The sequence below is a fragment of the Coptis chinensis genome, chromosome 5 (assembly GCF_015680905.1).
Source record: "Coptis chinensis isolate HL-2020 chromosome 5, ASM1568090v1, whole genome shotgun sequence".
Taxonomy (NCBI): Eukaryota; Viridiplantae; Streptophyta; class Magnoliopsida; order Ranunculales; family Ranunculaceae; genus Coptis; species Coptis chinensis.
In genome coordinates, this window is record NC_141460.1 from 80,538,259 (window position 1) to 80,551,804 (window position 13,546).

General features: G+C 37.0%; 1 protein-coding gene and 2 pseudogenes across 2 annotated transcripts; 1 reads left to right on the forward strand and 2 right to left on the reverse strand.

Moving 5' to 3' along the window:
• Positions 1 to 223: 223 nt before the first annotated feature.
• LOC147499208 (zinc finger BED domain-containing protein RICESLEEPER 2-like) lies at positions 224 to 895 on the reverse strand. The gene has a single exon (XM_086563441.1). The coding sequence runs from the start codon at positions 893 to 895 to the stop codon at positions 224 to 226; it is 672 nt and encodes a 223-aa protein (XP_086419567.1).
• Positions 896 to 1,633: 738 nt separating this feature from the next.
• Positions 1,634 to 6,520, reverse strand: LOC147499209 (uncharacterized; annotated as a pseudogene).
• Positions 6,521 to 7,253: 733 nt separating this feature from the next.
• On the forward strand, positions 7,254 to 12,735 carry LOC147499210 (uncharacterized; annotated as a pseudogene). The gene is made up of 3 exons (XR_015195730.1): positions 7,254 to 9,481; positions 11,978 to 12,141; positions 12,521 to 12,735. The product of XR_015195730.1 is annotated as an uncharacterized LOC147499210 (transcript).
• Positions 12,736 to 13,546: the final 811 nt, after the last annotated feature.

Sequence of the window (13,546 nt, forward strand, 5' to 3'; positions counted from 1 at the left end):
TAATAATTATTATAAAAAGATATTGAAAAACTAATCGTACCCTTCCAATAAATGGCCTAGTCACTAGTCAGACCATTCATCTCCCCACCAAAAATTTATCCAAAATTACCAACAAGTCTGAATTAGGAAAATGAAGCATGTACTTAATACTTGTTCGATAATGGAACGCAAAATGTAACCAAAATTTTATCCCCTTGTCCAAAACTCCAAAATAGACATCGAGTTACAACTCGAGATCTTGCATCAGCTCTTCCATCACCTTCACACCATGATCTTGGAGCCCTTCTTCAGCTTGAAACCAATCCTTCAAGCACATCAAAGCCTCAATAGTCTCCGGCAACAAAGAGCTGCGGTACTTTGCTAGCGACCACCACTTGCACCGGGCGCTAAAAGTCGATTCGATGGAACTAGAAAACAGTGAAGTTAGTAAATCTCGAGCCATTGCCGACAGAATTGGATAAGTACCTTCCTGAGTTTTCCACCAATCCAAAACGTTAAATGGTGGCTCTTTGTCGACTTTAATGACTGGCTGCTCCAAATAATGTTGCAAATCAGACTTGTTAGTATTACTAGAAGATGCTCTCCATTGTAACAACAAGTCAAATACAATGTCATCATCATCACCAGAATTAGGTACCGGCTGATTCAAACCAAATTCAGTATTACCCATTTTCTTTTCATATTCTTCATAGAGCTCAGCCAATTTGGTTTTATAAGTCTTCATTTTCAACTGATTAAATGTAAGTTCTGAGTTTGGTACAACTTGAGGCTCAGATTCATAATTCAGGTCTACACACAACTCAAGAATCGTAAACTTGTATCGGGGATCCATGCATGAAGCCAGCCCAAGAACCAAAGGAACATCTTTCCAATATCTATCATATTTTTTTCTCATGCTAGTATACATAGGTTTGAAAGCAGGTTCACTATCACATTTTTTCAAGACCAACAAGATTTTACTCAACCGATAACAAAAGGCACTAGATGTAACATAATCGACTCCTCAAAAACAACTTAGTCGCATCCCTCGGTAAACCTTGAAAAGATCTCTAATAGCAACAAAGCATTTTTCCAATCAAGCAAGAGTAGGAGTATTTGCATACTCCTCACCATAAAAGAAGAGATCAATAACTTTTTTGGTACGGTATTGCATCTCTCAACATTATAAAGGTGGAATTCCACCGAGTCGAATGTCAACGGGCAATCTTTTTTTGTCTTCATGTTCAAAGATTTACAGTTCTCAAAAAACTTTTCCAGGTTTACCTTGAGAAGACTTGAGATGTTTCACACTCTCTCTAATGTTATTAAGGGACACCTCAACATGCTTTAATCCCGCTTTTACTATCGATTCATGACATGTACGTATAAACGAAGATGACACAACTCTCTACTTAATGTAGCATCACCAAAAATTTATCTTTCAACCGAGACACAAAGACTATCATTGTTAGACGCGATTATCCAAAGTTATAGTTCCTATCCTATCACATATCCCCCAACTCAACAAGTTGGCATACATTGCATCACTAATCGCTCTTCCAATTGTGAGGTGCGGGAAGCACGGGAAGCTAAGGACTTCGTTTATGAAGTTTCTAGTCTTTAGTTATAAAGTGGGCGCTTATACACATATATCCTAGCTTCGATTTGGCGTCCCACAAATCGATGTTAAACAAACTTTACCAGGAACACTTCTCAAGATATCTTTCAAAGCAGACCGTTCTTCTTGAAAACTCAACATCACATCACTTCTCATTGTTGAACGACAAGGAGGTTTAAACTGCGGACCAAATGCCATCTTAATCCATCTATGAAAGGTTGGTTTCTCAACTTTCACAAATGGTAATTCCTCAACGACAAAATACCTAACAGTTTCTCGACGGGCAATTATCTTATTAAACTTAAAGGAATAAACCACACCATTCTCAGTTCTACCAATTATTGTTTGACCGCTTCTCGGTTGAAGTTCTAATAACACAAGATTCTCGCGATGCCTACGAAGGTGACTAGTCCCTCCCCTACCCCGATTAGAAAGAGGAGTTTCACAAATTTTACAAACAAACTATATATTTAACCGGACCCATCGGGTTTTTACTTCACTACCATCGTCATTCTTATCAGCCTTAACATTAAAATGGTCCCAAACAGAAGATCTTGGGCGTTTTTTACCAATGGATACTGAAGTAACTGTACTAGTAGGGGGCTGAGAACCAAATCGAATCTACAAAGAATCGGAAGGTTCAACTGGAGATTCTACCTCAGAATCACAATCCAATATGTTATCCATCTAGTAAAGAAAATATAACAAGCTGAAGGAAGCAAACCTAAGGAAATAATAATTTGTAACGCAATGCTTGTTGTCAACTCTCTGCATTTAAAAACAAATGAGTATATAATAGAATATTAGTATTTATTTTGATCAATGAGAGAAGTAACTAATTTGAGGACAGTATTGAAAATCATTTTACCTCGACAAAGACACTTTGATGTGATTCAAGGATTTCTTATAGCTTGGTTCTCCACCACTACCAAAACAACAACCTGGACCATAAACAAAAAAAAACAAAAAAAGGTAAGGAAAAGAAAGCATATGAAGCTTAAACTTGACTTGATTGACTTGATTGGGTTGTAAAATCTCTGCCCACAACTTCAATTGTTACAGATCCAAATCCAAATCCACCATTTAAGGTGCTGTTAGGTGGATTTACAACGATAACAGAAGTTGGTTTAGGCCCTCCTACAACATCATGCCAGTAGACTTTAAAATGAGTTAGCTTCTCTTTCTTTAGCCCATGTTTTGTTGGGCTTAGACGTTGGCCGAACACGTCTTGTTTTCCGTCGATAGCGAGGATGAGACACTGGGAAATGAAGATGGAGAAAATTGTGAAGGAAAAAGCTGATTTCAAAAGAGTTTTGGCCATGGAGAATCAGTTACATAACTTCCTATAAAGATGGAATTTTGTTTAGAAAGATTTAGTGAAAGATGCGGAAATCTAAAGTACAAACTAAAGATATAATTGTATTTATTGCTCCCCCAAACTAAAGGAACGTGAGAGATGAATAATCGAGTGGCCAAGAAATACAAAAGTGGAAGATCTAACACAAAACAACAGGTGACAGAGAGACCATTTCCCGATCTCCCACTAGATATTAAAATAATTGAAGTATAAAAAGAATGAAAACTAATCTTGAGAGATTCAACCTGTCGGCAACCATGGTGAAAATGAGGGGCTGGGAAAATGAGGGGTTGGGAAAATAGGGTTTGTTGTTTAGTACTTTTTATATTAAGTACAATGACAACTTTACCCAATTTCTAAAGGGTAGATATTATAACCCTAAGGATATTTTAAGTAAAACAAAATTTTAATATGGTAATAAGGTAAATAGGTAATTATAGATGAGGGCTTACTGCGGGCCTGAATGAGGGCCTAATAAGGTCGGGTTGTGGGCCGGGCTTAAGATTTGAAGTCTAGGCCCTTACCCTCCCCTCATATGTTTGAGGGCCGGGCTGGCCCTACCCTCAAATCAATGTGGGCTTTGTTTTGAGGGCTTTTTCAACCCATGGGCCGGGTCGGGCGGAGGGCTTGAGGGCTGTTTTGACAGCACTAATCACACTTGATGCAATTCTTGCCGGATATGGTGCTTGATTTGTAGGAATATGTGCGGCTGTTAATGCATTGACATTGGCCCCACTAAATTGCACTACGTGGTGCCCTGGCATTGCATAACCATGAACTGCAATATAGCCCTGGTTGCTGGGAAGAGGTTAATGCGATTGCCCATATGGATAGATAGCAGCATTGACACTACTTGGTACGCCATATATTTGAAGGTATTGCTGACCCAAATATGGATTGAAAACACCTTGCTGAACCTAAGTTAAATCCAAAGAAAGTCAGCAAGTCAACTTTGTAGGAACCATAATCATTCACTTCCTTTTCAATTTTATCTCAAAAGTTCAAATCCCAACCTGTGGCTGGACATAATTAGGTCCATATGTTATGTACCTGCACAACAATATATAACAGACATGAAATTCTCTGTGAAACATATATCTTAACATACATCAGCCAATATGGGTGACAATTTACCTTTTTATCCTGAGGTGCTACTTAATTGATGAATCGTGAATAGTGTGAGATCTTGGAGAAGACTACTCACCCATAGTGAGGGTATGCAAATCCTTGTTGGTAGTTGTAAGTGACTAGCTAGTGGTAACTGGGGCTTCCAATGTAGGGCCTCGAGCTTTGCCCACTTGCAAAGTAAGGGGCCATTGCCCTCAAATGCCCTAGGGGAAATAGCATAAACATAAAATTATACTTGCCACACGGAATGCAAAAAAAGCTATTGTACCTATACATTTTACACCTTCTATAAGGGTAGCAATTAAATGATATAAAAAGAGAATTAGTTCTGAGATGACTCTCAAACACCTATCGTATATATTTTACACAGAAATGACATTTTTAAGCTTTCCATTTAGTAATCACGAAATAAAAAGGAGGAAATAAGATTACCATAAGGCAGTGGAGGGCGAGGTCATCCAAGTGAAGCCAAATTGCAATTCACTAGTCTCTCGTCAATAACAGGACTTGGGTCAATACAGGCTCTCTTGGCAGTTTTGAGAACACGAAAAGTCACCTAAATAAATAAATAAATAATTAGCAAAATGAAGAATAATAAGTCAATCAATTGTTGAAAATAACAAAGAATGAATACTGACAAAACCATAGCCTTTGGATCTTCTAGTGATCCTATCGGTAATGATGACAGCCTCGAGGATGTCTCCGAACTGGTCAAAATAACGATGCATGGTCTCACTCTCGGTCTCCCAAGCCAATCCCTAACAAAAGACCTTGGTATAGATTGTATCTCCAAAAGGGGAATTGAATAAATGAAAGCCAGAACTGGAGCTCTGTGATAGTACTTGTAAACCGCCTGTCAAAATGATAAAGAGGATAATTTCAGATGAATTGTCATTTATAAGAAAAAATAAAAGCTTACAACTCCAGTTTGCTCAACAAGGTCAATAAGTTCCTCCCATGCATGCTTGTCATATGATTGATTTAGCCGAGGTTCCTAATTAATGATATTGAATGGAAAGTGTACACTAGCACCATTCTCATGGATGGCAGCGCCAGGTCTTTATAGTTAGCTTATACAGTCCAGGAATGTTTATAGTTTGACATTTGGAGTTTGCAACACAAAAAAATTATCAAATTATAAAGCAATTAATACTACCTTCTCTTCTTCGTAACTCCCATCAATCCATCTTCCAAACAATCTATGGTGAACCTTGTCAATCTTTGATTTACTTACTAATATACAACTACTTCACACTCGCATAAGGGGTTGAAAAAGCCCTCAAAATGAGGCCCTCACACATTCATGGGCTAGGCCTACCCGGCCCTCAAGCCTTTGAGGGGAGGGTAAGGGCCTAGACTTTGAAACTTAAGCCCGACCCTCATTAGGCCCTCAACATTTATTACATATATTTTAATAATTTTTTTACAATATATTTTATTTTAGAATTAATATGCTAAAAATCACTTAAAAGAACGTTTATCTATTAAATTCGCCAACCTTATAATTTCATTATAATAATTTATGAAATGAATTTAACTGATCTTAGTTGACTAATACAACTTTAACAAGTTTTTTTAGTAGTTTGAAGGTTTAATTGTGAAGTGCATTCAATTTTATCATTTTTAACTAACGTTTTTAAATTTATTTTGTAAATCAAATGTATAACATAGTACGTTTGGCCCTCAAGCCCAGCCCTTCAAGCCCTCTCGAGAGGTTTGAGGGACGGATAAAGGCTTCGAGATTTAAGCATTGGCCCGACCCAACCCGACCCTTGAGGTAAATGAGGGTAGGGCTGGCCCGACCCTCTAAATATGAGGGCTTCATTGTTTGAGGGCCGGGCCAAGTTGGCCCGCCCATTTGACACCACTACACCCACAAGGAGGTTGTTCTTCAAGCTTTCTTAATATGACATGATATTTGTTCAAAAACGGTAAAAGAAGTGACCAACATTATGAGACTCCCTTCCACTTATGGTTTTGGTTAAAGCCTTGAATTTGATTCATCCTAGCCATAATTCGTTCTCAATAAACTTGTCCCGATAGATCATTTCCTATTATAGGATCTTCTCCAATCTCAATCCACGCTCTAGTAAGACCAATGTTTTCTTTATTTGTCCAAGTTGGACCCCTACCTTGTTTTGGTTGTGACATTGAGAGTGTTGTGTGTGAAATGGTTGAGTTGTTTGATTAGAATGTTTTGGTTGAGTGTATGTAAAATGAAGAAGAAAATGAGTGTAGATATATGGATGTAGATTTCCAACGGTTTTTTGGTTGTTGGAGGCTTGGAGCACGCGACAATGATAGTGTCGTGCTGCAGTAAAAATGTCGCGCGACATTAGCAATGGCGCGGTGTGCTGGTCAAAGTCAAAAAAAAAAAAAAAATTGGGTGACATTAGGAATGGCACGACGACATTACCACTGTCGCTCTGCATCCCCATCCAAAATCACAAATTTGCATCCACTGATGCGGCTAGACAAGGTTTTCCCATGGTTTTTTGCAAAATTCTGAATTGTGGAGGCAAATGTGGAGGTGATACTTCCACCTAGAGATGCTCTAAATATCAATATATGGTCGAAATAATTATATTTTGAAATCTTGTCGGAATATATTAGATTTCGTAGGGAATTCCGATTTTTGGAAAAAAAAATTAAATTTCAACGAATTTGAAATATTCAACTCTGGTTCTACTGTTCTACCGTTGCGTTTATTCACGATGTAGTATATTTTCTTGGCTGAATCTACACCCAAGGCCCAAAATATCGAATTCGATGAATATTTCAATGTACTCAAAAACCGATATATATATTAGAAATATCGGAAATATCTATTTTTTTGTTGATCAGTCAAAATTTTGTTTTGTATATCGATATATCGAAAATATCGTCAAATATATCGGAACTATCGTCAATATATCGGTCAAAGTCAACAATATTTAGTCAAAGTCAACAATATAGGTCAAAGTCAACCATTTATATCGTATATATCGGTTAATATATATCGTTATATTGGAAATTGTGATATATATCGGGAAAAAAAATTAATATTCAGTTGAGATATATCGAATATATTTATATCGGTGTACCAAAAAAAACGATATATATGGGGGATATTTTGGGCCTTGCCTACACCACCTTAATCGATATCCAACAAGTATTATTCACCTTGAGAAAAAAAAACATTTTATTTTTCTGGTCGACACTCAACTGTTGCAGTCGTTAGCTCAAAATGACGATGTGAAGGAGGGTTTCTTCTGGTACTGTCTCTCCTATCTTGCATTCTCTTTCCTTCTTTCGTTTCAAAACTACTACTACTACGTATCACCCACGTCAATCATCAACCACTTCTGCCGATAAAGACCACCTTCATTTTGATTTATTAGACAAATTGGTTAGAGATCGTTGTAAATCTGGAACGCTTGAGCTTGACGAGGCATTGGGTTTCTTTAATGAGTTGATTCGGTATCGACCCTTTCCTTCCATTCACCCTTTCAGCCAATTGTTAGGAGCCCTTGTCAAGACCAAACACTTTTCTATTGTTTTATCTATGTACAATGCAATGGCTTCCGCTGGAGTCCAACCTGACATTGTAACACTTACTATCATGATCAACTGCTACTCTTTTATGGGTCGGGTGGATTTCGGGTTTTCTCTACTGGGGAATATTCTGAAACGTGGGTTTGAACCGGATGCTTTTACTTTCAATACTCTTCTCAAGGGTTTGTTTACGGAGGGAAAATCAGCACCAGCTTTGGAATTGTTCAACAAAATGGTGGCAAATCGATATCCATGGAATGTAGTCACTTATGGGGTTGTCATCAATTGGTTCTGCAAATCATTAAATTCAGATACTGCCCTTCAATTGATGAGCTCAATGGAAAAGGAAAGGCTGAAGCCGGACATCCACATATACAGTATGATCATTGACTGCCTTTGCAAGGAAAGCCAGGTGTATGACGCCTTCAATCTCTTTCAGGAAATGGTTTACAAGGGAGTTGTCCCAGATGTCATTACTTTCAACTCTTTAATTTATGGACTATGCAGCATTCGTCAGCTGAAAGGAGCCATCAACTTGTTTGAAGATATGTCCAAAAGGAGCATCTCACCGAATGTAGTAACCTTCAACATTCTTGTTGATGCCTTTGGCAATGAGGGTAGGACCAGTGAAGCACTTCAAGTGTTAGAATTGATGCTTCAAAGAGGTATAATGCCTAATGTTGTTACATATACTTCTTTGATTCATGGCCTATGCATCTCCAGTAATTGGAACAAGGCAATTGAATTGTTTCATGATATGATCAGTCGAGGAATCTTGCCAGATGTGAGAACATACAGTATTTTCGTCGATACGTATTGCAAAGAAGGGAAGGTTAGTGAGGCACATCAACTATTAGAGGAGATGATCCAAAGAAATATGGCACCTAACAATATCACCTACAACTCTTTGATGGATGGGTATTGTTTACAAGGTTGAATGGAAGAGGCTGTGAATGTTTTTCTTTTAATGGTTGACACTGGTCTGGAGCCTGACATTTTTAATTGTAATACTTTGATTAATGGTTATTGCAAGGCTAAGAGATTGGATGAGGCTATGCAACTTTATGAGAAATTGAAGTGCAAGTGTTTGAAACCTAATGTTATCACATATAACACCCTTATAGGTGGGCTATGTAAGGTTGGGAGAGTTTTGGATGCAAAGAAGCTTTTTATAGACATGCAAACTCGTGGGCAGAGTCCAAATATTGTCACATATAGTACATTAATAGAAGGTGTGTGTTCTAATGGTGGACTTTCAGAAGCAATGGACTTGATTCGATTGATGGAAAACAATGGGCTAAGAGCTAATGTCGTGATTTATACCAATATTATTTACTACATGTGCAAAGAAGGAATGTTGTTGGAAGCCAAGGAACTATTTTACAGTCTTTCTTCAAAAGAGGTACTGCCTGACACCATAACATATACGACAATGATCAATGGCTTTTGTAAGGAGGGCATGTTAATTGATGCTCAAAGTTTGTTCATAGAGATGGAAGAGAATAGTGTTGCTCCAAATGACCGCACATTCAATATCATGGTTCAAGGATTTCTCAAAGGCAGAAATTTTGAGAAGGCAGTACAATTTCTTAAGGCAATGCGTGAGAGGAGTTTCTCAGCAGATGCAAATACTATGTCAATGATTATAAATTTGCTGGCAACACAAGAACCAAATCATGAGAGTTTGGATATACTTCGTAATTTCTTGTTGTAAGGGTGAGCTGCATATGATATTCTCCAGTTGGGACTGTAGTTGCAAATCATGTTCTGTATGACATGTTGTGATGAATGAGCTTTAGTTATCATGGTACATCAGCTGGCAATTATTCTTGTAATGAGTACGTCCAGCCATGTTCTTTAATTTTGTAAGTATTGAATTCTTCTAATCGATAACTTAATATGTTCTTTTATTTATTTATTATCCAGTATATCTTACCTTCAATTTAATGGATTATTACTAAGTTAATCCTTATGGTTCCGTGGTGTACTTGTAATTCTTAAAGTAATTGACTCGGATCTAGCTTAGGTTGCCTAATTTTCCTAAGTTACATTGACATGGATACGTGTGTCCATATCGGACACCGCAAAATATCAAAAAATTAAGGTATATCACATACGATATGATGTAAATAGCAGTTTACTGTCTAAACTTTTTTAACGCCCCATTATTTCACTCGGTGTTTACTGTCTAAACAAGCTATTAAATTAGTAGGAAAAGGAAATGACTGTTTTCATACTTCATTGCCAAATTGAGCATATATTGGGGTTTTCACAACACTCTTAATGTGTCTCCCTCATTGTGTCCCATTCTCTTCATCATTTGACGGATATCTGAAATTTTGTTTAGAGGCTCTCAAGAAGTCTAAAAAAGATTCGCCACTCATTCTTTTCATTTTGTAAGTGGTTACTACTTCGATTACTGGCTAAAGATGAACCAAATCATGAGAGTTTGGACATACTTCATAATTTCTTGTTATAAGGGTGAGCTGTGGATGATATTCTTCGGTTGGGACTGTTGTTATCAATCATGTTCTGTATGACCTGTTTTGATGAACAAGCTTTTGTTATCCTGGTACATCAGCTCATAATTAATTTGTAACGAGTACGTCCTCCAGCCATTTTCTTGAATTTCATAAGTTTTAAATTTTTCTAATCGATAACTTAATATGTTTTTTTTTTTTTTTATCATCCATTATATATTACCTTCAATTTAACGGATTATATCTCAGTTAATAGTATATTAGTATCCATACTATTAACTCTTACACAAAGTGAGGTCTTTCTAAACTATTGTTTGCTGTATATGATTATGTATATTTTTTGTATTTCTTAAGCTAATCTTGAAGAGCATTGATGCGTTCGATATCTATGGTTTGCTGTATAATATTATGCATTCTTTGTATTTCTTGAGAGATTGTTGAAGAGCATTGACGTTTTCGTTGTCCTATTGGAATACCATTTTGGTCAAAACTTAAAAGTACTATGTATGCAATATCTTATTGGTATGCATAGTTTGTTAAGAACATTTTCCATCTGTTTTCAGGAGAGTCTATGCATGTGAGATACCATTGGGTAGTACTATGAACTTAGAAAGTTCACCTATAGGTAAAGTTATGTCTTACATGATAAAACCTAGGACATGGATACGGCGGTGTAGATGGTTGGTTGCGGAAGCAGCTCACCACACTTGAAATTTTATTTTTTTATGCCAATGAGCCTCTTAAACTTACTGGTAGTGGATAAGTTTCTCAGAATGGTAATTCTCCATTAGTTCCCAAAACTCTGGAAAGAAAAAAAGCTTTTCCAATTACTTGGTACAAGCTGTATATTTCATGAAAGTGACATGTTCAAAAGTCATTTTCCTAATTCACTTTCCATGTTAGAGTTTCTTTTTCTTTTATCCTTGGCTCCCCATAGCAAATTCGCAGAGCGGTTGAGTAACTGAACAATCAGATCTACCAAATGCCTATGGAATAAGGACGACAATTAGTATCGTTTGGAAGCTTAAGCTAATAGCAGACAGATCAATGTGGTGATAGGTCCCAGACTATGATACCTGGATAAGGACTCAGGAACACGGTTATGTGGTACAACACATAATCTTAAATATATGGGGATAAAGGTACACTTACTGGTATTTTATTTTTGTAAGTCATTGTTTTTTGTGCACATGATTAAGTTATCATAGTGTCTAGATTTAACATTATATTATGGGAAGGCGGATTTTGTGGGGGTGGGGGAACCGGGAAAAGGATCTCTTGCAAGTTGCAATTGACTTCCTTTACATTCTTGTTAAATGTTATGGCACTTAGTTTTTCTTGATGTATATTCTATTCTCTGTCTACTTAGTTTAGTTACTTTTACGGTGCATCCTTGCAGGGGCGGATGCAGGATTCTCCACAAGGGGGGGCTACTAGCATTAATTGCCACTACTATTTGGTTTTTTACTTTTTTGGGCGTATAATTCATGAATAGTGACCACTAAATTTTTTTGGGGCAAAGTTGGAGGGGGGGAGGAGTATAGCCCCAGACAGCCAACTCATAGATCCACCCCTGCATCCTTGGCCAATTTCAGGAACAGGAGATAGTTGTTGAATCTCGTGATGTTAATGCAACTGAGTTTTACGTGTGTGTATGTCATAAAAATTAGAAGAATACCCCTCCAGTAAACAAGAGTGTTATGGTGCTAAGATCCTGTTTGTATTTTCAACAGGCTGCAAATGGTGGATTTGTAGATACTCTGCTCAAATATTTTTGTTGTATTTGATTTATGGAAACCAACCTTTTGGTCTGTAGACTGTACTTAACCACACCCTATCTGCAAGTAGTTGTTTCTAATTTGTTCTCTTTTTAATTGTCAGGCTTTTGAAGAACTACCAAATATGTTGGAAGGAGTGCCCATTTTGTTCCGACAATTGAAGTATTTGAGGTTGTAGAATGGTGTGATAAATCCCACATCTTTTCTTTGGCGAAATAATTAGAGATCTTCCCACATTTAGAAACTCTTGTTTTGGAGACAAGGAAGGTATTGACCTAGTATTATACCTGTTTCAAGTTTTCAAGTTTTCAACTCTTATCTTGTACTCGGACAGTTACAGTGTAAACTTGTGTCAGATTATAAGCTTTCTAAGGTTCACTGCGAAAGCAAAGTGTTTTTTTGTGTTGATGAACTTTTTGATTGCTAAGAGTTCCACCTATTATATTTTCTCTGTCACTAAGTAATGAGAGAGAGAGAGAGAGAGAGAGAGAGAGAGAGAGAGAGTTATCGTTCACATGCATGTTTCGTCATCTAAAGTCTATTGAGATGCAGGGTCTAAAAACGAATTCAAGTTTCTTGAGTTTTTGCTATGAAATAATTTGGTGTTGGAGAAAGTCGGCATTACATTGACTATCGAGTTGTGCAGCAAGGAGAAGGAGCTGGCCGAAGTCAAGTTGAAGATACAATCGCAACAGAAAACGTTTTCAGGGGTTACCATATTGCTCGGTTTAGAAGAGTATTCTGATTGATTATCCCCTTTCAAGTGCTTGGCTGATCATAAATTGCTACGTACATGCTTATAATTTTACTAGCATTTGTAGATTCATTTATTCAAGGAACACAAAAGTATCTTTCGCTTTATTGACTCGTCGTCCTTCTCTTATTCAAGGAACACAAAAGTGTTTGGTATTGTTATTTGAAGTAGACGCTCATAATTAAGTTTTTGGATTATTGTTATTATTTTATTATTATGGCAGATTGTGGACAAGTAAGCTAACATCAAGCAGACTGGAGTCCGTTCAATGCATAAAGTACTGAGGACGCTAAACTTTGAGGTGGCTGAAATGTTGGCTTCCGTGTTAGAAGAGAATGAAGTGCTTGTTGTGGGAGATAACAGGGATGCGAATGCCACTGATATTATCAACATAGTCTCTGAAGTGGATTTCTTACCTAGCTGGCTGAACCTATGTATTACTGTTGTCTTCCATTCATGTAAATCGTAATATTATTAGTTGTCTTCTGTTTTTGCTAGGGGTCAAAATCGGATTAACCTCCTTCGGAATTTTTCCAAATTTTTTTCGGAACCTAATATGCTAGCCAAATCCGATCCAATTTTTTTTCGGATTCAAAATATATTTCCAATTTCAGAAATTTCGGAAATTTTAGAATACTTGGTAAATTTTCAAAGATCTCTTTACTTTCAATTATTTTTGGAATATCATAATGCCAATGTTCATTGTAGGGAGAAAAACCATGTCCCACAACACCAATGTACCAACAACAATAATACGCGCTTTGTTTATTGAAAAACTCATTTTCATTCAAACAAGTGATCTAAAAAAAACGGAAAAGAAACCTCAGAGCCGCCACAATAGCAAGCATTGCATTCTCATTGAGGTCCGGGTATTTGTAATGTTTCAATCTTTTTTAGTGTGTGGAAATTGAAGGCGTG